Source organism: Peromyscus californicus, unplaced genomic scaffold (assembly GCF_007827085.1).
Source record: "Peromyscus californicus insignis strain IS unplaced genomic scaffold, ASM782708v3 Scaffold_3__1_contigs__length_106647218, whole genome shotgun sequence".
Taxonomy (NCBI): Eukaryota; Metazoa; Chordata; class Mammalia; order Rodentia; family Cricetidae; genus Peromyscus; species Peromyscus californicus.
This window is the reverse complement of record NW_026294551.1, coordinates 106,270,998-106,294,460: the sequence shown is the minus strand read 5'-3', so window position 1 is coordinate 106,294,460 and position 23,463 is coordinate 106,270,998. Positions and strand designations below refer to the sequence as shown.

General features: G+C 44.8%; 1 protein-coding gene across 1 annotated transcript in view; it reads left to right on the top strand.

Moving 5' to 3' along the window:
- Myh11 (myosin heavy chain 11) overlaps positions 1–23,463 on the top strand; it is a 114,062-nt gene that overhangs the window by 13,298 nt on the left and 77,301 nt on the right. The window contains exons 3-4 of the mRNA XM_052759598.1: positions 11,221–11,581; positions 19,147–19,303. Of these exons, the coding sequence (XP_052615558.1) occupies positions 11,221–11,581; positions 19,147–19,303 (518 nt within the window). The remainder of the gene's footprint in view (positions 1–11,220; positions 11,582–19,146; positions 19,304–23,463) is intronic.

Genomic DNA, 23,463 nt, shown 5'->3' with positions numbered 1-23,463 from the left:
GCTGGTCAGAATTAGAGGGTCTTGCCATGTGTGAAAAGCACCCTTCAAAGCTATGCCTGTCAGAGAACAAGAGAAAGTTTTTAGAAAGCCATTCTAGGCTGCTCCGGTTTTACCATAAGAACGGAGAGCTGCCGCTGTGCTTGCTGGGAAAGAAAGGAAGTCCGGCTGTGTTTAGTGAACCGCTCTGTCTCATTCTGTTTCCTTTGGTGAAGGTTCTTCTCTTATTCAGTTTACTTCAAGATGCGCTTTTAGACTTGGCTTAAAGAAAAAGAGATTGGCTATGCAGGTCCGAAAGTCTGGCATGGCAGGGAACACCTTCCGTTCTATGCTATTGTTGATGGCACACTTTCAAGTCAGGTACTTTAACAGCATTTAAATGGAATTGGGTTCTTTTAATCATTACATCCACCTCATCACAAAGACACTGTGAGCCTGTTTAGTATATAACACAGCCGAAGCTCAGTAAGGTTAAGTAATTTCCTCAGAGCCACATGAACAACCAGTACTGTAAGCCCATTTCCCAGTTTGTTGGATGCCAAGTTTATACCTTGACCCTGGCCTCTTTTCTCTTTACTGAAAACCAAAATTTGTTGGACTTATGTTTCTGGTGGATCCAGTGCTTCAAGCAAAACAAACACTTAGCACTCTTTGAAGAAGATTAAACTGACCTTTTACAAATTTAAAGCCTGCTCCAGAGTGGGATGAGGGTGTGGTGCAAGTCCGTGAGGCTGGGGTGCTGCCATCCCAAGACCCCAAAACATGCCTGTGCTGAGCCACCCTGGAGAAACCTGTTGGTTTGCTTCACAAACACCATGGATTTTTATTATCATATCTGAAATAGAGCCTCTCTTCCGTACAAGGTAGTCGCTATGGATTTATCATTATTTTTCTGTGGGAGGCTGGGCTGGAGGCAGACATGCCCATGTATGGTAGCGTTTTCCATGAGGCCATCCCCAGCCCTCCTGGCCAATCACTCAGCCTTGCACTGCAGCCTGGCTGGCTTGGACTCTGGGGACTTTTCTGTCTTTCCCCTTAGGGAATGGGGGACACTTATAAAAAAGTGAGGTTCCTTTTTTCCTATCCCTCCTTATGTGGAAGTTTTATTTTCTGGTAGAAATTATCTCTTTTCTTCCATGCATCTAATCAGAAACCTGATGAACCACCGAATAATTTGGAAATAGAATATAATTATAATTTTAGAAAACTATGCCCCATGTCAAATAATCAGAGTCAGAAGGTACCAAGCACTTTATTGTTCCAGGTGTGTTGGGAGTTTGAGGCTAGCCTGGGCTACATAGAAAGTTCAGGCCATCCTAGACTACACTGGGAAACACTAAAAAACACTAAAAAAGAAAAAGAAAAAGAAAAAGAAAAAAATCAAAATCCAGCCTAACAGTGCATAATTGTGATCCCAGCATCTGGGAGGTGAGACAGGAGGATCAGAAGTTCAAGGTCATCCTCATCTACATAGTGAGTTCAAAGTCAGCCTGGGTTACCTGGAGAGCTTATTTAAAAAAAAAAAAAAAAAAAAAAAAATATATATATATATATATATATAGTTGTTGTTGTTGTTGTTGTTGTTCGTCTCCCTGATTGTTTTCCCATCTGCAAAATGGGACTGATGAGAATAATCATTGTGTGTTAGAAGGCATGTTAATGCTTTGGTAGCACTTGCTTAGTCCTCACAGAAGTAGATCATTTAGCAAGCATATACAAGGTCCTGGGTTCAATCTCCAGGGCAAAAGAGAAAGAAAAAAAATTGAGTCTTCACAGTAGCCCTTTGGAAGAACTAATAGTCTTCACCTCTATTTCATAAATGTGGGTTTTGAAAACCCTGCTCTGTCTATAAAAGATGGGAGCATACAAACCAAGATTCTTGTGACTCCAGAGCCTGAGGGTTGCCCTTTTGGGAGCATCTGATAGATGACTCATTTGAAGGGTTTGACACAAGGCTGACTCTTGCAAATTTAAGCCGATGGTCATTTATAGCAATATGACCAGAGATGTTTAGGAGTGTGCTCTGTGTGACATAGCCACTAACAATAAACCAGAAAGTCCAAAATGTGGTCTTTCTCCTAAAGCAGAAAGTCATCCAGAATTTTCCTTTTCTGTAAATCTTTTTGCAAACCCAGTTCCTCTTTGGGCTCTGAGAAGTGACAGAAGTTCTGTCACCAGCATACTCCTGACCAGTTCGACTAGCCCATTTGTGATCACTCTATCCCTTTAGAGTCTTCTTGGATCTCCTGTGTCCAGGAGAAGCCTGCCTAGGTCTCACAGTTGCCCCTTTGCTTCCTCCTTCTCTTTCTGTCAGCCATGACCTTTAGTCACACTGACCTACAGGCCTCAAGGACCACGGGGCACAAAGCTAGAGAAAGGCAAGCAAGAATTTGAAGGCACTCTTTTTTATACAATTATTTTTATTTTATGTGCATTGGTGTTCTGCCTGTATGCATGTCTGTGTGAGAGTGTCAGATCTTGTAGTTACAGACAGTTGTTAGCTGCCATGTGGGTGCTGGGAATTGAACTCATGGCCTCTGGAAGAGCAGTCAGTGCTCTAAACCACTGAGCCATCTCTCCAGTCCCTTGAAGGCACTCTTGTCTGTGTTGAGACCACAGAGGAAGAAACCACCCAGCACTCTTGCAGGGGGAGGTCAGGCTGCTGTGACTCACCAGAGCTTCAGAGACCCATCTTCATCAGAATGGCTGACAGAGGGGAGGGGCCTGGCCTGTTCTACTCATGCCCACTTGAACTTGTCCTCTGTGCTATGGGTCCCCACAGATGAATCCAGGGCACCTTGGACTGGAAGTTTGTTTTTAACACCATCTGAACTGAACACATACAGACCTTCTTTCTTGTCACTATCCCTAAGTTATGCAGCACAACAACTATTTCTATCACTCTGGGAGGTTGCTCAAGGTGCTGTGCAAACACTACGGCTTTCTATGGAGGAGACTTCAACATCTGTGGATTGTGGTATCCAAAGTGGTCCTGAAACGGACCAAAGGATAACTGTACCTTCCTGCTCCTCCACTAGTGAAGCATGCAGTCAATGATAGGGAACTTCAGAAGTGTCTGAGACCACCAAAGGTCATCCTAGCCATTCCTCTGACTCCAGATAAGCATCTTTCTGTCCTTTTTACCTCTCTCCATTCTGCCTGTCTCTATATGCACTCCTAACAAACTTTCTTACATGTCATCCTAAAATTATTCTAAGTCAAATTTCCTTTTTTATGCAAATTCTGGAATTCTACAAAATGTTTTTTCACCTTAGCACAAATCTTCACTATCTTTTCTATATCCTTATATCATTGTATGATTCTTTTTATCTACTGCATAGTATTTTGTTGTGTGGAAGTATATCTTACCAAATATATACTCTTACAAACATATACTGGGTCCATGCCACCATGTATAAATAGTGTTTGGGGGAGTATCCATGTGTGGGTTGACTGTTGCTTATCAGAAATGCCTAGAACCAGAAATGTTCCAAATTTTTCTTTTTGATTTTGGGATATTTGCTTATTCATAATGAGATATCCTGGAAATGAGACCCAACTCTGAGCACACTCATCTTTTTGCTGTTGTTGTTTTGGGTTTTTTGTTCTTGTTTTTAGAGAAGTTCTCTCTATGTACTTCGGGCTGTCCTGGAACTCTCTGTAGATCAGGCTGCCCTCGAACTCACAGAGATCCTCCTGCTTCTGCCTCCCAAGTGCTGAGATTAAAGGCACAAGCCATCACATCCAACTGTGAACACAAATCTTGATGTTTCATCTTTGTTTTATGCAGATGGCTGGACAGTCATTGTATGCAGTGGGTTTTTGTTTGTTTGTTTTGTTGTTTTGGTTTGGTTTGGTTTGGTTTGGTTTGGTTTGGTTTGGTTTGGTTTGGTTTTGAGACAGTTTCTCTATGTAACAGCTCTAGCTGTCCTGGAACTCTCTTTATAGAACAGACTGGCCTCAGATTCACAGAGATCCACCTGCCTCTGCCTCCTGAGTGCTGGAATTAAAGGTGTGCACCACTACTGCCCAGCTCATATGTGATATTTTTAACTCTACATTTTAATTGTGACCTGTTATATGAAGTCAAATATGAACTTTCCTGCTTGTACAATATTGACCCTCATAAAACTGTGAGCTTTGGAATCATTGGGGTTAAAGAATGCTTAGCTTGTATATATTCTTGGCTTGTATACTGCCTTCCTCGATAATTGTATGAGTTCTCAGCAAAGAGGTGAATTGACAGCACACTGAGAATCAGCAGCTGTCTTTAGATGGGCCTGGAATAGGACTGCAGATGCCCATCAGGACCAACTAGGCCTGTATCTCAGCATTTATTTTAAGCATTGTTCTACCTAAGTTGTAAGATGCAAAGCACAGTGGGGCTCTGAGGGCCTAAAGGTTCTGAACAGGAGTGACCTCAGTTGTGTGTGTGTGTGTTGGGGAGAGACAGAGGAAAGAAGGGAGGGAAAGAAGGAAAGAGAGAGAGAGAGAGAGAGAGAGAGAGAGAGAGAGAGAGAGAGAGAGAGAGATGGCTGTTGTTCCTCAGGTACCATCCACCTTGCTTTTGGAAACAGTGGCCCTCACCAGCCTGGAACTTGCCAAGTAGGCTTGACTGGCCGGCCCTGAGCCCCCAAGATCTGTCTTTCCCCTCCACTTCAAGGGCTAGATTATGTGTACATGCCACCACATATAGCTTTTTCTTTCTTTCTTTTTAAAACACAGTTTCTGGAGCTCTAACTTAAGTCTTCTTGTCTACACAGCAAGCACTTTGTTATCTCCCCAGTTCATGACCCTTTCCCTTAACCACCCATTTCTCTTGGTGGGAGAGACAGAGTCATCTCACCTTCACTGTTCGCTGTTCGAAAGAGCTTCCTTCCGAAGCAGCTTGAAAAGTCATTGGGATTCCCCGGAGTTGGGGGGTGTCACCAAGCCCCTGTGAAGGGATAGGTTCTTGTTCTCTTTCTTCTGGGGGAGTGCCCTGGAGGGCTGGGCGTTGTGGGGAGGTGCTGGGGAAGTCTGGGGGTGGGAAGGTGTTGGGGGGCTGGGGATGAGAAGGTGCTGGGGGCGCTGAGGGTGGTGGGGAGGTACTGAGGGGGCTAAGAGAGTAGGAGGTGCCGTTGGGGCGGCTGGGGGTGGTGGGGAGCTGAGTGGCACTGGGGCCAGCGGGTGAGGAAGAGTTTACTGCTGAGAGTAGAAGGGTGGTTAGATCTGGGATCAAGCCTTTTTTTTTTTTTTTTTTTTTAACCTTTATGACCTTAGTTGTGGTAACAGGAAAATGGGGATATAAGTGATGTTCACTTCATAGAACCTTCATAAGACATTCAAGATGATGGATATGGTACACCCCTGGTCTGATGGCCAATGAGTAGCAGGCCTTGGGTGGAAGATGTAGCTCAGTTGATAGAGACGGAAAGCCCTGCATTCCATCCTCAGAACCACATGAACCAGGTATGGTAGGAAACACCTGTGGCCCCCAGCATTTGGTGGGAGGATCAAGAGTTCAAAGGAGGTGGGAATGGGGGGTGGATTGAGGGGGAAGGCTGGGGGTGGGAGGAGGGAGAACAGGGGAATCTGTGGCTGATATATAAAATTAAAATAATTATAAAATAAAAATATTTATTAAAAAAAGAAAAAAGAAAAAAATTATTTAAAAAAAAAGAGTTCAAAGCCATCTTTGATTACAGAGTGAGTTTGAGATTAGCCTGGGCTACGTGAGATCCTATCTCAAGAAAAGGATGAGAGGGCTAAGTGGTGATGATTAATAACAGATTACAGCCCCAAAGGCCTCTTGGGACAGCACAGGTTTGAAGAACTAGTGCATTTAGGATTCTCTTCCCTCTCTTGCTCATTGAGTGACTTTCTGGATGGAGATGTGAACTTGAACTAGAACTGACACTAATGACTGACTTAGTGAGCTGCAGCTTGGGCTCTAAGAACTTATTTCTTATCTCTGTGCTGTTTAAAATCCAGGCAATATGTAGGGTGGGAGCATGCATGGTGGTTATATCTATACTCCAAGCACTTGGAAGGCTGAAGCAGGAGGATTGCTACTGTGTGACCAGCTTTGTGCCAGAGCCTGGTGGATATAGCGCAATGGTAGAGCACATACTGAGCATGTGCAATCCCTGAGTTTGATCTCCAGCACCTTAAACACTGACCAACTAAAAAGAATAAATTTAGGCTGGGAATATAGCTCAGTTGGTAGAGTGCTTGCTTAGCATGCACAAAGTTTGATCTCCAGCACCCCAGAAACTGAGTGTGATAGTGCACATCTATAATCCCAACAATCAGGAGAACTTTAAAGTTATTCTCAGCTACATAATGATAAGATGAGATTTTGTCTCCAAAAACAGGTTTTTGTTTCAAACTGGGGACAGTTTCCCCTCTGGGAGTGATATCTGGTAGTGTTCGGACTTCCTTTTGATGTCACACCTGGGAGAAGGTGGATACTGACATAGAGTAGGCCCTGCTGAACTCTCACACTGTACAGAGCCAGAGAACTGGCCAGTGCTAAGGCCAATAGCACAGAGGCTGGATGGGAGTTAGAAGACTAAATGTCACTTCAATCCCTCTTGTGGGGTCTCTGCTGCCATTGTGCTTCCTGGTTCCAACCGTCTTCTTGTCTTGGTACTGGGATTTGAAGTAGGGCCTTGTGCGTGCTGAGCAAATGCTGTGCCGCTGAACCACATCCCAGTCCATTTGTTTGTTTTGAGACAGAGTCTCTCTTTGTAACCCAGGCTTGCCTCAAACCCACCTCCTCCATCATGGGACTACAGGTGTGTGCCACTGTGCCTGGCTGGCAGCTGCAGCTTTACTGTTTTCCTTCCTCCCCATGCTTCTCCTGATACTTCTTGCTGTATTGTCACTGTCCTCAGCTTTGAAAACTTCAGGCTCCGAGAACAGGCTGAGGCAAGTCCTTCTGACAATAAACTGAGTTATCCTGAATTTCCAAGCTGCCAGAACAGAGGCAGGATGTGTTCTCTGCATGACTGAAATTCTTTCTGTCTTCAGGTTCTCTGCCACCTCCTCAAAATTCTAAACAAACAAATAAATAAATAAAACAAAACAAAAAATACCCCCCCACACACCAAAGAAACAAAAACCTTTTCTTCAGATGCCGCAATGATCAGCTAAAAGGACAGACAACCTACTTTGCCTCTGTGTGCCTCAGTTTCCTCATTTGTAAACAAGTGTTTCTGCAATGCTGGGGATAGACTCTAGAGCCTAGGGCATCCTAGGCAAGTGCTCCACTTCTAAACTACACTCTCCTGCCTTAAACGTGCTTTTTTTGCATTATCACTGTGTTTTATGGTACTGGCAATGGGAACCCAGGGCCTGGAGCATGCCAGGCAAGTGTTCCACCTCTAGGCTATACCTTAGCAATATCTAAGGGTTCTGTTATTTATTTATTTATTTATTTATTTATTTACTTACTTACTTACTTATTTATGAGATTAAATAAGGGAGTAACTATCACTCCATATGGCTTTGCAGCTATTACAACTATTACTGGTATAATTTATTTGGGGGGGCTCAGTGAAGTAAGTACTTTCTTTCCAAGGTAAGTACATATGTAGTGTTGTTTCGGGAGCCCCTTCCTCTCTACAGGTTCATAGGAACAGAATGGTTGTCTGATTGTAAAATCTGCCAGTAACTGGGATGTTCTGTCTAGCCTCTGCATCTTTTAGTGAAGGGCAAGGAAGATGTGGCACATAGCTGCTCTGTCTGTCTCTCTCTCTTTTTCTCGTGTGTGTGTGTGTGTGTGTGTGTGTGTGTGTGTGTGTGTGTGTGTGTGTGTGTATGTGTATGTGTGTGTGTGTGTGTAGAGGGGTGAACGCAGGTGGGTGTGTGAGCATGTACAGGCTCTGTATTGAACTGGGAGCTCCCCATTTCTGCCATCAAGCTCTCTGGATCTGTGTGTCTCTGACCCTTCTCTAGCGCTGGGGTGACAATCACACATGGCAAGCCTTGCTTTTTATGTCAGGGAGATTCAAACTCAGGTCTGGGTGCTGTTGTCATTTGAGCCCTGCCTGTTGGCTTTGTCATTACTGCAGTGTTTGAAAAGTGTCCTTGATCCCATTCTCACCCCTCCCCCAACCCCAAATATTCCTGGGCATCAGGGCTCCAAAGCACCCAGTCTGGAAACCAAAATTTCAGCCTCCCTGGCTAAGACCAAAGCAGTCTTGTGCTTCACACTGTCAAGGGTAACAAAGCCTTAGGGAGCAGCCAGCTGCTCTCACTCCTCTTTTGGCCTGAGACTCAATCTTTGCACTTGATCTCATTTGTGCTTCTAAGTCCCGGTTTAGACGAGATTCCTGGAAAAGCTAATCTGCATGTATTTTCATTTTTCTGTTTTCATAAAACGTTTTCATAAAACGTTTTATGATGTTTTCTTACTTAGTTGCAATTTAAAGAGTCTGCTGCTGTTGAGGAATGGCACACTAGTCCAGCCCTCTGAGTGACTGGAGGCCATTAAAAAGGGTCCTCATCTATTATAGAAAATGTGAAATATACTTTACACTGCTGAACTATGTGCTTAAAGTAAGTTTTATTTTCCTTTTTTAAAATTAAAAATGAGCATTTATTTCATGGGTGTACATGTGTGTGGGCTCACACATGCCATGGTGCATGTGTAGAAGTCAGAGGACAACTTACATGAGTTGGTTTGCTTTTTCCATCATGTGGACCCTCAGGATTAAACTCAGGTCATCAGGTTTTGTGGCAATCACCTTTACTCCCTGAGCTCTGTCTCAATACCCTCCGCTCTTTAATGCTTTATTACTTTTTTATTTAAAAAACAAAACAAAACACAAAACAAACAAACAACAAAAAGATCTCATGTAGTCAAGGATGATTTTGAACTCCCCAAGTAGCTGAGGATGACTTTGGACTCCTATTCTTTCCTCCACCTCCTAGATACTGGAAGTTGTCATGCCTAACTTCTCACCACAGAATTTAATAAATTATCTAAGGTAAAAGTGGTGATGTGTGCTTACAATCCTGGCACTCAGAAAGCCAAGGCACAGTGATTATGAGTTTGAAGTCAGCCCAGACTACACAGGGTCTCATCAAATCTGGAGACTCATTTTTGTGGTCTGGTTTTTAAGACAGGTTCTTAACTCTGACCCAAGCTGGCTTAGAACTCACAGAAATCATCTTGACTCAGTCTTCCAAATGCTGAGGTTGTAGGTGTGAGCCACTGTGCCTGGATGCTTCTGAAAGCTACTGTTTTTCTACTTTTTTTTCTCTCTGTTGGTCTGATTAGTTTATGGGGTTAGGTGGTCCAGCCTGATCCATCCCCTGACAGCCCTCCAGCAGCTTTCCAGCTAACAGTTACTCTTAAAATGAAGAGCCTGAGGGCTGAGGAAATAGCTCAGTTGCAAAGAATAAAGATCTGAGTTCAGATTCTGAGAGCTCAGACCTGGGAGTTGTGATCCCAGCACTGGACAGAAGAGATAGGAGGATGTCAGGGTCTGGCTGATCTGTCTATCTATGGATGAGCTCCAAGCTCAGTGAGACCCTGTCTCAAAAATGAGATGGAGAGTGATTGAAGAAGACACCTGACATCCAGCTCTGGCCTCCACACATGCATGCACATATGTGAACTCTCACACATGAGCACAAATATAAACAAACATGTACACACACATGAATGAACACATGCACACACACTGGTACATACATTAAAGTACACATGTATACATACATAAGTGTACGCATATGTAAACATATGCACAGTACACAAACATATGCATACATATATGTGGTACATACACATAGATGCATCCATGAATACATACATATTCACACATGGACACATGAACACATACATATGTTATGTTTTACATTATAATCCATCATTGGGCTATACTCTAGTCCAAATTTCAGATATTTTTAAACAGAAAAACAGGCTATTACATTGTTCTACAATTCCCTTTTATTTTTAAAAATGCTCTCTTGGTACTCAATCCCCAGCATCCCTCCCTGCAACAGAGCTTCATTTGGAAACAATTCACATACAGTCTAATCTCCTCACCTATTGTTTTTGATGCTGTGAAGCTAAGCACGCCTTCCACTGCCAAGCCCCTTTCCCATTGAAGTTTTTCAATCCGTTTTTAGCCGGGTGGTAGTGGCACACGCCTTTAATCCCAGCACTCGAGAGGCAGGCAGATCTCTGAGTTTGAAGCCAGTCTAGTCTACAGAGTGAGTTCCAGGACAGCCAGGGCTACGCAGAGAGACTTTGTCTCGAAAAACTTAAAAAAAAAATTTTCATCACCCCACAAAGAAACTATGCACCTGTTGGTTGTTAACTTGTGATTCTTACTCTGCTCCTGGCAGGGGCTAATATACTTTGTTTTCATGGATTTGCCTATTTTAGACAATTCTGATAAATGGAATCATACCGTATGTGGTCTTTCTTTCAGCATTGTGTTCAAATTCAGTCACATTGTAGCAGGTGCAACATTCTGTTCCTTTCTATGGCTCAATAATATTTCACTGTATGGATCTACCACATTTTATTCATTCATTCATCTGTTCATGGGTACTTGTGGTATTTCTTCTTTGGGGCTATTATAAACTTGCTAGGAACATTTATGACCACATTTTTAGATACATTGATACATTAATTTATCTTATGAATGGAATTCCTGGATCATATGGTAGTTCTGTGTTTACACATAAGATGACCCACCTCTTATTTTGTAAGAGACAGTTAAGATTTAGGTATCTTTTAGCCAGGTAATGGTGGTGCATGCCTTTAATCCCAGCACTTGTGAGGCAGAAGCAGGTGGATTTCTGTGAGTTTGAGGCCAGCCTGGTCTACAGAGCAAGTTCCAGGACAGCCAGGGCTACACAAACCCTGCTTCAAAAAACCAAAAACAAACAAAAAGAAGGTTTAAGTATCTTTCCATGTCAACACTTGCAGACAAACTTCTTAAGCACCAAGTAGTAGTTCACTTTAAGAAAAATGCCCTGGTTTACATATTTAGTCTCACACAGGTGGGCATTTGAATTGTCTGGGTTTCATTATGAGATTCTCATGTCATTCCTTCACTGAAGGGCCTCAGGCTTTTGCCCTCTTTGATAATGTAACCAGTACTGCAGAGAGCATTCTTATTTTTTTGTGAGATATTTCTGCACCCTTCGTCCCTAGATGTGGTGAGGTGAGGGCCTACTTGTCTCTATGCTTCACTCTAACACCCTCTCTCCACTCTACAGGGGACCACCAGACACCATGGCACAGAAAGGACAACTCAGTGATGATGAGAAGTTCCTCTTTGTGGATAAAAACTTCATCAACAGCCCAATGGCCCAGGCCGACTGGGTGGCCAAGAAGCTGGTATGGGTCCCCTCAGAGAAGCAGGGCTTTGAGGCAGCCAGCATCAAGGAGGAAAAAGGTGATGAGGTAGTCGTGGAGCTGGTGGAAAATGGCAAGAAGGTCACAGTGGGCAAAGATGACATCCAAAAAATGAATCCACCCAAGTTCTCCAAAGTGGAAGACATGGCAGAACTGACATGCCTCAATGAGGCCTCTGTGCTTCACAACCTGAGAGAGCGATACTTCTCGGGCCTAATCTATGTGAGTATCTTGGGATTATGACCTCTTTTCAGCTTCCTTGTGGAAGAAAGGGGACTGGAAATGTGTTTGTGAGAGCTGGATATGGTGCATATCTGTAATCATAGCATTTGGGAGGTTGAGGTGGAAGATCAAGAGTTCAAGGCCAGCATGAGCTATATAGTGAGGCCTTGTCTCCAAAAAAATGTGTTTGTTATGTGTGTCTGAGGACCTGAGTTTGGATCCCAGCACCCAATGCTAGGATACAGACACCAGGGCTTGCCAGGCAGCCAGGCTAGCTGAATTGAGTTCTTCATTTAATGAGGAACACCAACTCAAAAAATAAGGCAGAGAACAAGTAAGGAAGCCACCCATCATCAAGCTCTGGCAAGAACATACATGTTCATATACAAACATGTACACACACATATGCACCACATACACACAAAAGTTGTGTTTAGGATGCAGGTCAAAATTCTACAGATTTGACTACAAGCAGGGTTCACACTACAAAGTAAGGTCACTCAGACCTTGGTTCACATCTCTGTCCTTTCCTGCCTGGTTCAAGGTATAGAGCAGACTGTTGTGTTCTGGAAGCCTCAGTCCTCATGTCTGTAAAATGGGAATGATGACCTTCCACAAGTGCTAAAGCAAATGACAGGACACCATGGATGTTGAGGATGTCATTCCTGACCTTTCCTCCATCTTGGAATTAGGGAAAGCTCCTCAGAAAGGCTGGTGACTCCCTGCCCCTGGGAACTAGATAGGGCACATAAGGATCTAAATAGGTTTCATGGAGGCCCTCTGTGTCACACAGGAATGGCCACATGGGACCTAGAACTCTGTGTGTCCACTCTAGTGACTTGGAGTCACATTCTCCAACATGGCTGCCTCTGGGTACTTATCTCTTAACTACATTGGGATGTGAGTTAATTTTACTTATTGATTGATTGATTGATTGATTGATTGATTGTTTTTTGGGGTGTTTTTTTTTTTTGAGACAGGGTTTCTTTGTATCCCTGGCTGTCCTGGAACTTGCTCAGTAGACTAGGCTGGCCTCGAACTCAGAGATCCACCTACCTCTGCTAGGATTAAAGACATGCACTGCTATGCCTGGCTTGTGAGTTAATTTTAAACACAAATATTTATGAGGTCATTTCTTCAGCTATATCTTGGCCACATGTCATGAGTTTAACAGCTGTTCTACAAGATGTTATAATTCTTTTTTTTTTTTTTTTTTTTTTTTTGGTTTTTCGAGACAGGGTTTCTCTGTGTAGCTTTGTGCCTTTCCTGGAACTCACTTGGTAGTCCAGGCTGGCCTCGAACTCACAGAGATCCGCCTGGCTCTGCCTCCCGAGTGCTGGGATTAAAGGTGTGCGCCACCACCGCCCGGCTACAAGATGTTATAATTCTAAAACAATCTCATTATCACGTTCTGTTGCTCAGCCTAAGCTATCTGATGGAGGTGGTACCTAGAGGACACAGGCTCCTTGTGGACTGGACCAGCTCCTTAGAACACAAAGGACACAGATGTCCCCATGGTTACTGCCTGGCAGGTAGAGACACTGGCCTTTTGTCCACCTTCATCTCTGAAGGTGCTGGTGAATCCTTTGGAAGTTTCCCTGTTTCTCCAAATGTTCTTTTCGTCTCTGAATTGTGAGGAGTCATGACAGCCTGTCCTGAGGCTCTTTCTAGAAAGAGATCATGGATACTTCCTGGCAGATGCCAGGGGTCTTGTTCTTGGTTTTGTGTCTGCTGTGACTGGCTGTTACTGGTCACTTGTTGGGTCCCTTGCACATCATCTGGAAAAGGACCATAGCATTTCATTCCAACTTTTCAGGGTATCCAACCTTTGACAATGTGGCACAATATTGTCACCTACAGAACTTTGTTGCCCCAAGTTCATATCTATTCTAGGACTCACATGGCCCATGGACTGCAAGTTAGACATACCTGCTAGTTTGCCTCTTGAAAATGACAAAAAGCCCCCTGTGGACTGTAAAATGTCCTAAATTTTTTTAAATTAGAAAAATTAGTACTTGCTGGATAGAGCACTGGGCCCTAGGACTCCAGTCTCCCCTCAAGATGCATCATCACTGTGTGGGGATGGGCCTGAGTGTTCACTTCACCTCACAATTCTCTGACATGGTGGAAATTGGGAAGCACAGGATCAGAGCATCATTAGAAACAGATTAAAACTGTCTGGACGTTTCAAATCCCTGCCTTGCTTCTCTGGGAGGATTAGATTCAATCTTCTTGACTGAAGGACTACATGTCCACTGCTGCCTAGTATCATTCTGCTCAAATGAATCACTTCATAGAAACTTCTGCCCATGATAAAATAAAAACAGTCTGGGTCTGGGAGCCAGGAGTGACCCCAGCCTGCCACAGCATGTAGGGCTCCTGTTGACTGGATGTGTCAGGGATTTATGGGCCTTCAGCTCAGGAGGCTGACTGCCTGATTTTTTCCTTAATGATAGGGTCCTTCTACTGGACTCATCCTAAACAAAGGACCTTTCAGAAGGTCCTGGCAGACCTTGTGTTCTCTGGCATCTAGAAGGTTCTGTCTAAGACAGAGGGCCTGCCTCCTCTTCTGACTATGGGTTCCTTGCAGGGCTGCTTCAGGGTTTAGGGCACACCTTGCACATAGCTCTGACTCCTGTCTCAGGCCTCCTGGCTCTTCTGTTCATTGTCATTGGCTGAGATCTCTCTGCTTGTAATTTATCCCAGAGGACGTTAGCAGTCAGCTCTGTTCCAGGCATTGTGCTCAGGGGTGGGGTGGGGGCTACAGGGGAGGGAACTCAGTTGTGGGTCTGTTGTGTGCCAGGGACTTTCCTGAGTAGAAACACTGGAAGAAGTCACTCCACAGGGCTGCAGAGGATAGAAAGAAGGACAACTGCAGGCCACCTCTTGGGGAGTCACATGAATTAGTTGTTACAACCTTATGACTTTAAAGATGAAGCAGGGCTCATCTTGAGTGATAACTCAAGAAATTTTTTGAAAAAGCGAATGTTGAGGCTGTGCAAGCATGAGGACCTAGTTCGGATACTCGGTGACCACATAAGAAGCCAGGTATGGTGGTATACCTCTGTAACCCTAGCACTGGGTGGGTAGAGACAGGTGGATCCTAGGGACCTCACTGGGTGCTAGTCAGTGAGTGCCAGGTTCAGTGAGAGACCTTGTCTCAAACAATAGTGGAAGATACCCAATATTGACCTCTGGCCCCTACACACATGCACACATGTGTACACATACCTTGCATACACCCCCAAAAGAAAGGCGTATGTTTCGAAAGGCAAGAGTCCTTCCCCACCTTTAACTCTCAACCTTTTATCTTGGGGACACATGTTATTTACAGGGTCATTTGTGCAGATCCCAGAGTCTAACAAATTCAACAGCAATGTCACTCCCTGAACCTTATGCAACTTGTTCCTGTTGCTCAGCTGTGCCTGTGGTCTTCTGCCTCTGTCAGTACCTACCTCGTCAGATCTAAGGCCTATTGAATAGCTAAGGTGTATAGAAATTAAATCAGCTATGTAAGGGCACAGAGAACCTTCCCTTTCATTCCAGTCCCTTATCCTTCCCACCCTTACCCCCACCCTCAGAGAGACTGGCCCACCATTTGCTTGGAGACAGGATCTCACTCAAATTTGAGATCCTCCCATCTCAGCTTTCCCGAGCTCTGGGAATATAGCTATGATCCTGCTGTTCTTGACTCCTGTTTTTCACTAAGCCCTGTACACTATTTTATACATATGTAGATAAATGAAGAACATACTCTGTTCCTTCAAACTAGCAGTGTGGACCACATTCTGCACATCTGTGTATCTGAATGTGTACTCTTCATAGCAGAGTAGAATCTCCTGCTGTGGCCATGGACTGTACCAGCAAGGCTATCCCCTACTAACAGGCTCCCCAGCTGTCACTGGTTTTCCAGCCACAGCAGAAGTACATTCTTGGTGAAGTATCTGTCTTCAGCATAGATACTCAGAAAGTATGGATGCCACAGAGAACCTTGTAGAAAATGCAGGGTTCAGACTAGTTTCTGGAGGGGAGGGGAGGTTCAGGGTCAGGCCATGTGCACATTTAGTGGGTTGTGAGACAAAGCTGAGATTGCCCCTGGCATGTGTCTTTCAGTCAACTTCCTCCCCATCACTACCAATCCTTCTCTCTTCCTGAGGCCAAGGCCTTGGGAGCAGCTCCTGCTCTGTGCTGTGGAGCTGACCATATAAAGCATGGGGAACAGCCAGGCCTGCTTCCTAATACGGTCACAAAAAGGAGATCCTACTCCAGCTGGGACCTGCTGGTGGCATTGGGCCTTGAGATGCCTGGCTGGGACAAGGGAGGGGAAGGGATGCTGAAACCTCTGAACTCAAGCAAACATCAGGAGAGGGACTATCCTGGGCATGAGACCCTAATTTCCTTAAGAGGATTTGCCAGCTGAGCAGACTCAGATCTGCCTGAAGCATGGAGTAAGACTCAAAAGGAGAAGTAGAAGCAAGCAGGAAGTTGTTAGGTCTCAAACAAATGGTTAGCTGAGGTGTGTATTTAATATATCAAGGCAGCTGCTGTCCCCAGGTTCTCCCAGAATCTCCTGTTAAAGATTCATTCTGGCTGGTGTGCCCCGCCCCCGTACCCTAAACTCTCCAGCGCCTGAGCTTTGCTGACCTTCCCCCAGCTGCTCTTCCCAAATGACCTAGACATTTTGGCTACATGTCCTAAAGAGGTCTTGGTTTCTTGGTCTCCTGGCTTGCTCTTGGCCTCTTGGCTCCTAGTTCCTCTCTCTTGCTTCCCACCACCACACCTCTCATGGCCCAGTTCAGTCTGGACCCTTCCAGATGCCTCTGTTTTCTCCCTCATATCTATAATAAACCTCCTCAACCATATTTAGGAGTGGTCATGTCCTCTTTTTTTTTTTTAATTCAGATATGAAATCAGAAGAACTTTCTTTTACAGATTCTACTCAACAAATATTTTGGGTACTGGAAACACACTAGTGTCCAGCTAGGTCTGGGAGGGTGATGTTGAAGCTGAGCCCTGAAAGCAGAGATGAAAATGGAAGACCAGGGAAAAAGAATTCCAAGCAGTGGGAACAGTATATATGGAGACTCCAAGGTGCCATGTTTTCTGGTCTCATATAACTAAAGGCATCCAGGCATAATCACACCGAATGAGCACCTACTACATACAAGCATGATGTTAGATACTTTATGTGCATCATTTCAGAGCAAAGCTGTGAGAATTGCTACTGTGTCCTCCTGGTTTGCAGATCAAGATGACTGAAACTCAGAGAGGTTGAGACTTGTCCAGGGTCTCCCTGCTAGAAAGTAGCAGGATGAGGGTTCAAATTCAAGTCCCCAGTATTCTTAACTACTTCCTGGAGTTTAGACTAGGAGATGGTGGTGGTGCCCCAGACATAAATGACATCATTCTGAAAAGGGTGTTGCCCCAGTGACCTGGGGGCCAGGATTGAGACCCAAAACAGGTAGAGCCTGGCTGGTTTTCCCTGAGATGTTTAATGATTGGCACTACTCTTTGGGAGCCTGGGTGTGAAGGGGATAGGAAGGAACAGGCCACAGTCATGGCACAGAAGGTATCCACTGAACGCCTACTGTGTGCAGTTCAAGCTCTCTAGGACATACAGGCAAAGCAAGCTGCCTCTACCCTTGGGGAGGCTTCAACTTAACCCTTGGCAGTCATTTTATGAGCATTATTTTGTACTTACTACATGCCAAGCTTTAGGTTGAGGCTGAAGAGGACAGAACAGGAGGCTGGGTGTGTAGGGGTGACTGCAGGGGGCCTTTTCAGGTCAGAGAATGACCTGGGAGACACTGGGAAGATCTCCCACCTAGCCAGAGGCTGTCCTAGCTTCTGCTGACCTCCAAAGATGCCCCCTCCTTCTGACTGGTCCAGCTGCAGCCCACATGCTGCTTGCTGCCTCCCTCTCTGCCTCTGAGCCTTCAATCTCCTGATCTGGATTGCCTTCACTGTCCTTCAAGATTCAGCACCCCAGGAATTCCCATGGCCATCCCAGCACTCCTCAGAGCTTCTCCTATTTCTAGTTCTCTTGGTTGGTGTGAGTCTCCTGTCACTGTTCCACTCTCTCCTGGCCTTGGGGAGGAACAGACACTGTGGAGTTATCAAGCTTGGGCCTTTGGGGCCACCATAGCCCCAGTAGTCCTTCCTTTCTCCTCACCAATCCTGCAACTGTGAGGAGCAGCAGGTATGATCTTGCTTTTGATTTTTGTTATTTTATTTCTCACATTTATTCCTTGTCATTTCACCACCACCTTTTTTTAAAGATAGGATCCCATGTAGCCCAGGTTGGCCTCAAAATTGCTTTATAGTTGAGGATGACTTTGAACTCCTGATGCTCTGAGTACTGGGATTACAGATGTGCACCACCACACCTGGTTTATGTGGCACTGGGGATAAAAGCCAGGGCTCTGTGCATTCTAGGCAAGCACTCTACTCACTGCCACACACTCAGCCTCTGTTCCCTTTCACCTTTGAACATGCTGTAGTATGTCACCTCCTCCCTACTGCGAGTTAGCACCCTAAACATTTCAGTGGCACTTCTGGTTTTTAATATGTGTCTCTCATTTGTCATCATCTACATCCCTAAACTATTAAATTACTTCTAAGCATCGACCACATTGTCCCCTTCTGTAAAAGGTTAGGACAGTCCTACTGTCCATATACACTCCCTTCTCCACGGGCTTTTGTGGTTAGATATTTCTTCGCTGTTTTTATTATAAATTAAAAGCCACATTGTCATTAATATTCTTTGTTTTGTTTTGTTTCATTGTTTGAGACAGAGTTTCTCTATGTAGCCCTGGCTCTCCTGGAACTTATTCTGTAGACCAGGCTGGCCTTGAACTCAGAGATCCATCTGCCTCTGCCTCCCAAGTGCTGGGATTAAAGGCACACTCCACCACTGCCCATTGGTATTCTTAAGTAGCATTCTATATTTTAATCAAATAAAAAATAAAGATGAGGTACATAAAAAAGGAATTTTGGGAGAGCTGGGAAGATGGCTTGGTTGGTAAGGTGCTTGCTGCTCGAGCAGAAGGACCCGAGTTGAGTTCCCAGCACATATGGAAAAAGCTAGGTGTGGTGAGCCACACTCCTGCCACCCTGATGCTGGGGAGGTGGAGACAGGGATCCCTGGGGCTTATTGTTAACCAGCCTAGTCAAATTGGTAAGTTCCAGGTTCAGTGAGAGATACCATCTTAAACAATAAAAAGGTGGGAATTAGAGAAGATGCCCCATGTTGACTTGTGGCTTCCACATGTCTGCACACATGTGCATGTGTGCTCCACACATGAACATATACACACAGACATATAAGTTAAGCTCCTGACGCTTAGTGAGGTAGAGTGGTGGGTTGGGAGCCCAAAGCTGGTTAACTCTCAACCACAGATGGCCTGGGAATCCAATCTTGCTTTTTTCTTCCTTTACCACAAGGCTCCTGCTGAGCTGCTGAGGATCCTAAGTTTCCCCACCATGGCATGAGGCTGCTGATTGTGGGTGTGGGAGCTCTCTCACTCATCCAAATGTCCAGAACTGAGCCTAGCTCTCTTTTGCAGACCTACTCGGGCCTCTTCTGTGTGGTGGTCAACCCCTACAAGCACCTACCCATCTACTCAGAGAAGATTGTGGACATGTACAAGGGCAAGAAGAGGCATGAGATGCCGCCCCACATCTATGCCATTGCTGACACAGCCTACAGAAGCATGCTACAAGGTGAGCCTGCCAGGCCTGAGAGCCACCTCAGGGCTCAGCCTCAGCCCCCACCCCCACCTGCCTGAGTCCCCATCAGGAATGTGGAGTTTGGCAGGCAACGTCTTGACTAAAAAAGGACAAAAGCAGAAGGAACACCAGTCTGCAGCAAGGAGGGGTAAGGAACCCAGGGCTTGAGCAAATACGGGCATTGCCCTCTCTGGCTTCTGCCATCCCTGTGACCGTTACAGGATGCCACTGGTTCAGCCAGCAGCCAGAGAGGAAGAAGCTGGGGACAGGCTGTGGATAAGCTGCATAGACCTGGGTTGCCACCTGCCAGTGTCCATCCCTGGGGTTGTGATCAGATGTCTTCTCCTCCCCAGCCTCAATTTCCTTGTATGTGAAAGGGGATAATAGTCTCTATATCACTTCTGGGAGCCTTGCTGTGCTGGCTTTGCCAGTGGAGGACCTTTGCACACACACACTCCAAATTCAGGTGTGTCAGCTTGTGATTCCTTTATCTGAAATGTTCGGGACCAGAGCCATTGTAGATTTGGAACTTTTTTTTTCCAGATTTAGGAATATTTTCATATATGCATGATGAGAATTTGTGGGGCTGGAACTCAAGTCTAAAAAACAATATTCATTCATGTTTCATCCCTACTTTATATAGTTTCAAAGTAATTTTTGACAATATTTTAAGTAATTTGTGCATGAAGCAACACTTTGTCAAATGGAATTTTCCCTTTGTGACTTCATGTTTGGACTAAAGTTTCAGATTTGGGGTTTTGGGGTTTGGGATTCTCAACCCAGCTGACACTATTTTGAATGAGTGTTTCTACTGAGGCAAAGTTTGAGACTGTCTTAGGCTACACAGTGTTTGAGGTCAGCCAGGGCTACAAAATGAGATCCTGTCTCAAAGTTAATCAGTCAATCAATGCATCCATCCAAACAAAGAGGTCTGTGCCTCACCTCCTAGGGCTGACATGAGAGTTAAATGAACTATTACATCTTACATCCAAACAAGTCTGGTACTTGATCAACAAAAGCTCTTTCTAAGCATAAGGCACTACAGGTCAAACATCCCTAATTCCAAAATCCACAATCCAAAATGCTCCAAGATCTGGGATAATTTCATTGCAAATTCTAGGAAGTGCAAATTCTAGGCCATGAAATTTTGTTTATGAGCAAAGTTATTTGACATCACATGGGTCAGGTATAATGGTGTGAGGGATTACTGGTACAGCAGTGGGAGGTAGAGGCAGGCAGAGCTCTGTGACTTTCAGGCCATCCTGATCAATATAAAGAGCTGCAGGACATCCAGGACTACATCGAGAGATCCTGTCTACAAACAAGCAAACAAATACCACGTAAAATGACCTTCAGATGAGCTGGAGAGACAGCTCGGCACTTAAGAACACTTCCTGCTCTTCCAGAGAACTTGAGTTTGGTCCCAACACCAGGTCAGGCAGCTCACAAATTCTTGTAACTCTAGCTCTAAGGGATTCAACGTCCTTCTGGTATCTATGAGCACCTACATTCATATGGACATCACCACCACCCCCTCCACACACATGATTAAAAAAATAAAATCTCTAATATATGAGACTTGGCTACCTCACTATGAATCAGCAAATATTCTCAAATCTGAACACACTAGACCTAAGCCTTTCATATATAGGATGCTAGGAGTGATTCATGGACAGGACAACAATATGGAGAACACTGGTGCAGGTTAATAGCTATGAGACCACAGTTAACACAAGCAGGTGCAGCAAACAGGTAAGAGACACATAGAACCCGCACACTTACATCCCTCCACAGGGGCAGTCAGCTCAAAGAGGCCCAGGTCTGAGTTGAGGATTGAGAAGAGCTCTGATGGCAATCCCTGACAGCAGGAATCCACATGTGCCTAGAAGTGCCACAGCTACCAACAGTTTGCCAGACCTCAGGCTTAATAGGAACTTCATCTGTCCAGACACGAGTCTGCCATTCCCCCAAAGACCAGCAGGGGGACCCCTGCAAGGTGGGTCAGGATGACGCTATCCAAAGTGGGGAAACCCCCACTAGGTTTTGGAGTTAGAATTCGATCTGTGTTATATTTTTGTATCTGTGGTCCCCTGTATGAAAGTGTACTTGGAAAGCAGCTCAAACATCTCTTTCGTGAACTGTACAGAGCTCTGGTGTTCGTATCATTGGACATGCTTTTGGTCGAAAAGTGACTCAACAACTAAATTGAGTGGCTTAGCCATGCTGGTTTATGCACTCAGGGCTGTTTGATTCAGCGGCCCCAACGCAGGCTTTTTTGGCATTTTGTTAGTTTCTTGTTTATGATCACATGATGGCAGCTATAGATCCAGGCATGACATTTTGTTGTTGTGTGGGTTTTCTTTCTTTCTTTTTTTTTTTTTTTAACTTTTTTTTTTTTTTTGGTTTTTCGAGACAGGCTGTCCTGGAACTTGCTTTGTAGACCAGGCTAGTCTCATATTCACAGAGATCTGCCTGCCTCTGCCTCTGCCTCCTGAGTTCTGGGATTAAAGGTGTGAGCGTCACTGCCCTGCCCGGCAAGGCATGACATTTTTATGTGATGATATCTGTGGACTCCAGTGGGGTTCAGGTCCCAAAGAAGAGGTGTGGAGTCAGCGAGGGGAAGGAGGAGACTGACACAATGTGAAGGTGAATCAGAATGGCTGCTCATTTGTTATTAGTTGCACAGTAGTTGAGCCACAGCAAGACTGAAAGCAGACTCAATGTATTACAGCATTTTTTTTTTTTCTGAGACAAAAGTGGTAAGTTCAGCAAGAATCTAAATGCCTATTGTTCTCAAAGATTCAGTAACCCCACTAGGGGTTACATCAATGAAAGGGTCACAGGTTCCTTCTCCCAGAGCTAACGAGAATGACTGCTTTTAGAAAGCAGAACTTTCCTCAAGGCTCTGAGGTAATGGAGGCCCTATTCAAATGCCTGTCCTTGGCAAAAGGACTTCTTCTGGGGACCAGACACTCCACTACAATTTTGAGGGGATATGGATTGATTTTTCGAGACAGGGTTTCTCTGTGTGTAGCCCTGACTGTCCTGGCCTCGAACTCATGGAGACCCGCCTGCCTCTGTCTCTGGAGTGCTGGGATAAAGGCATGTACCACCATGCCCAGCCCATGCCACTATATTTTAAGAGCAATTTTCATTCATTAAGGGACATGATGCAGGGTTTGCACCATGTAGCATAATAAGCACTGAGCTGTTTCCTAAATGTGCTCCTTTGTATCTTAGTCTTACTAGATGGGCCTGTTCCCCTCACATGCTCCCCAAAAGGAAGGTCCAGATGTCCTACTCTTTCCCCATTTTACTGTACCATCCTGATTCCTCTACACTTATTAACTGAACTCTTGCCTTTAATGGCCTCAAGTTCTGGATCTGGATTATATGCTTTTCATTCTTGGGGTCAGGTGTGCCCAGTTAAATCTTTAACTTTTCTGTTCTTGGGTTTCCTATGTGCAGAATCATCATGCTATATGGTTCCACGGAGGCGGTGATTTTTTCCAAAGAATTATTTTGTTTAAAGAGGCTGCCATTTTGTACATTTTCATCCTTCAAAGCTTGCACAAAATTTCCCAAAGGAAGAGGCATAAAGAAACTCCCATAAAGCAGTGAGAATTATTGAAAATGAAAGTAAAAGGGTACTGGAGAATTGTGATCTGCAAAGTCAAAAGCTGGAACTTTGTCAAGCAGCAATGGTTGCCATGTGGTCCCCCAGATATCCAAAGCATGCAAGAGGAGGGTTGCACGTGCGTGCATGCTTGTGTGTGTGTGTGTGTGTGTGTGTGTGTGTGTGTGTGTGTGTGTGTGTGTGTGTGTGTGTGTGTGTTTGTAGACAGGCCAGAGGACAACTTTGAGTGACATCCCTCAGATGCCACCCATGTTTCCTTTGAGACAGGCCTGGAACTCACCAGTTAGGGTAGGTTGGCTGGTCAGTGAGCTCCAGAGATCTGTTTGTCTGTGTATCACAGTGCTAGCTTTAATCTCTGTCTTACTCCAAATCTCCTCCTCCCTCCCATATCAAGGAGGGCCTTATGTGCATGCCAGCCCTTCTGCCTGGCAAAAGGCACTGGGTTATTCATGACTGGTTGAGATCATGTCTGACTCTTTTCTGGGGTTTAGGGAGGTCCATGAAACATGTTTTCTTT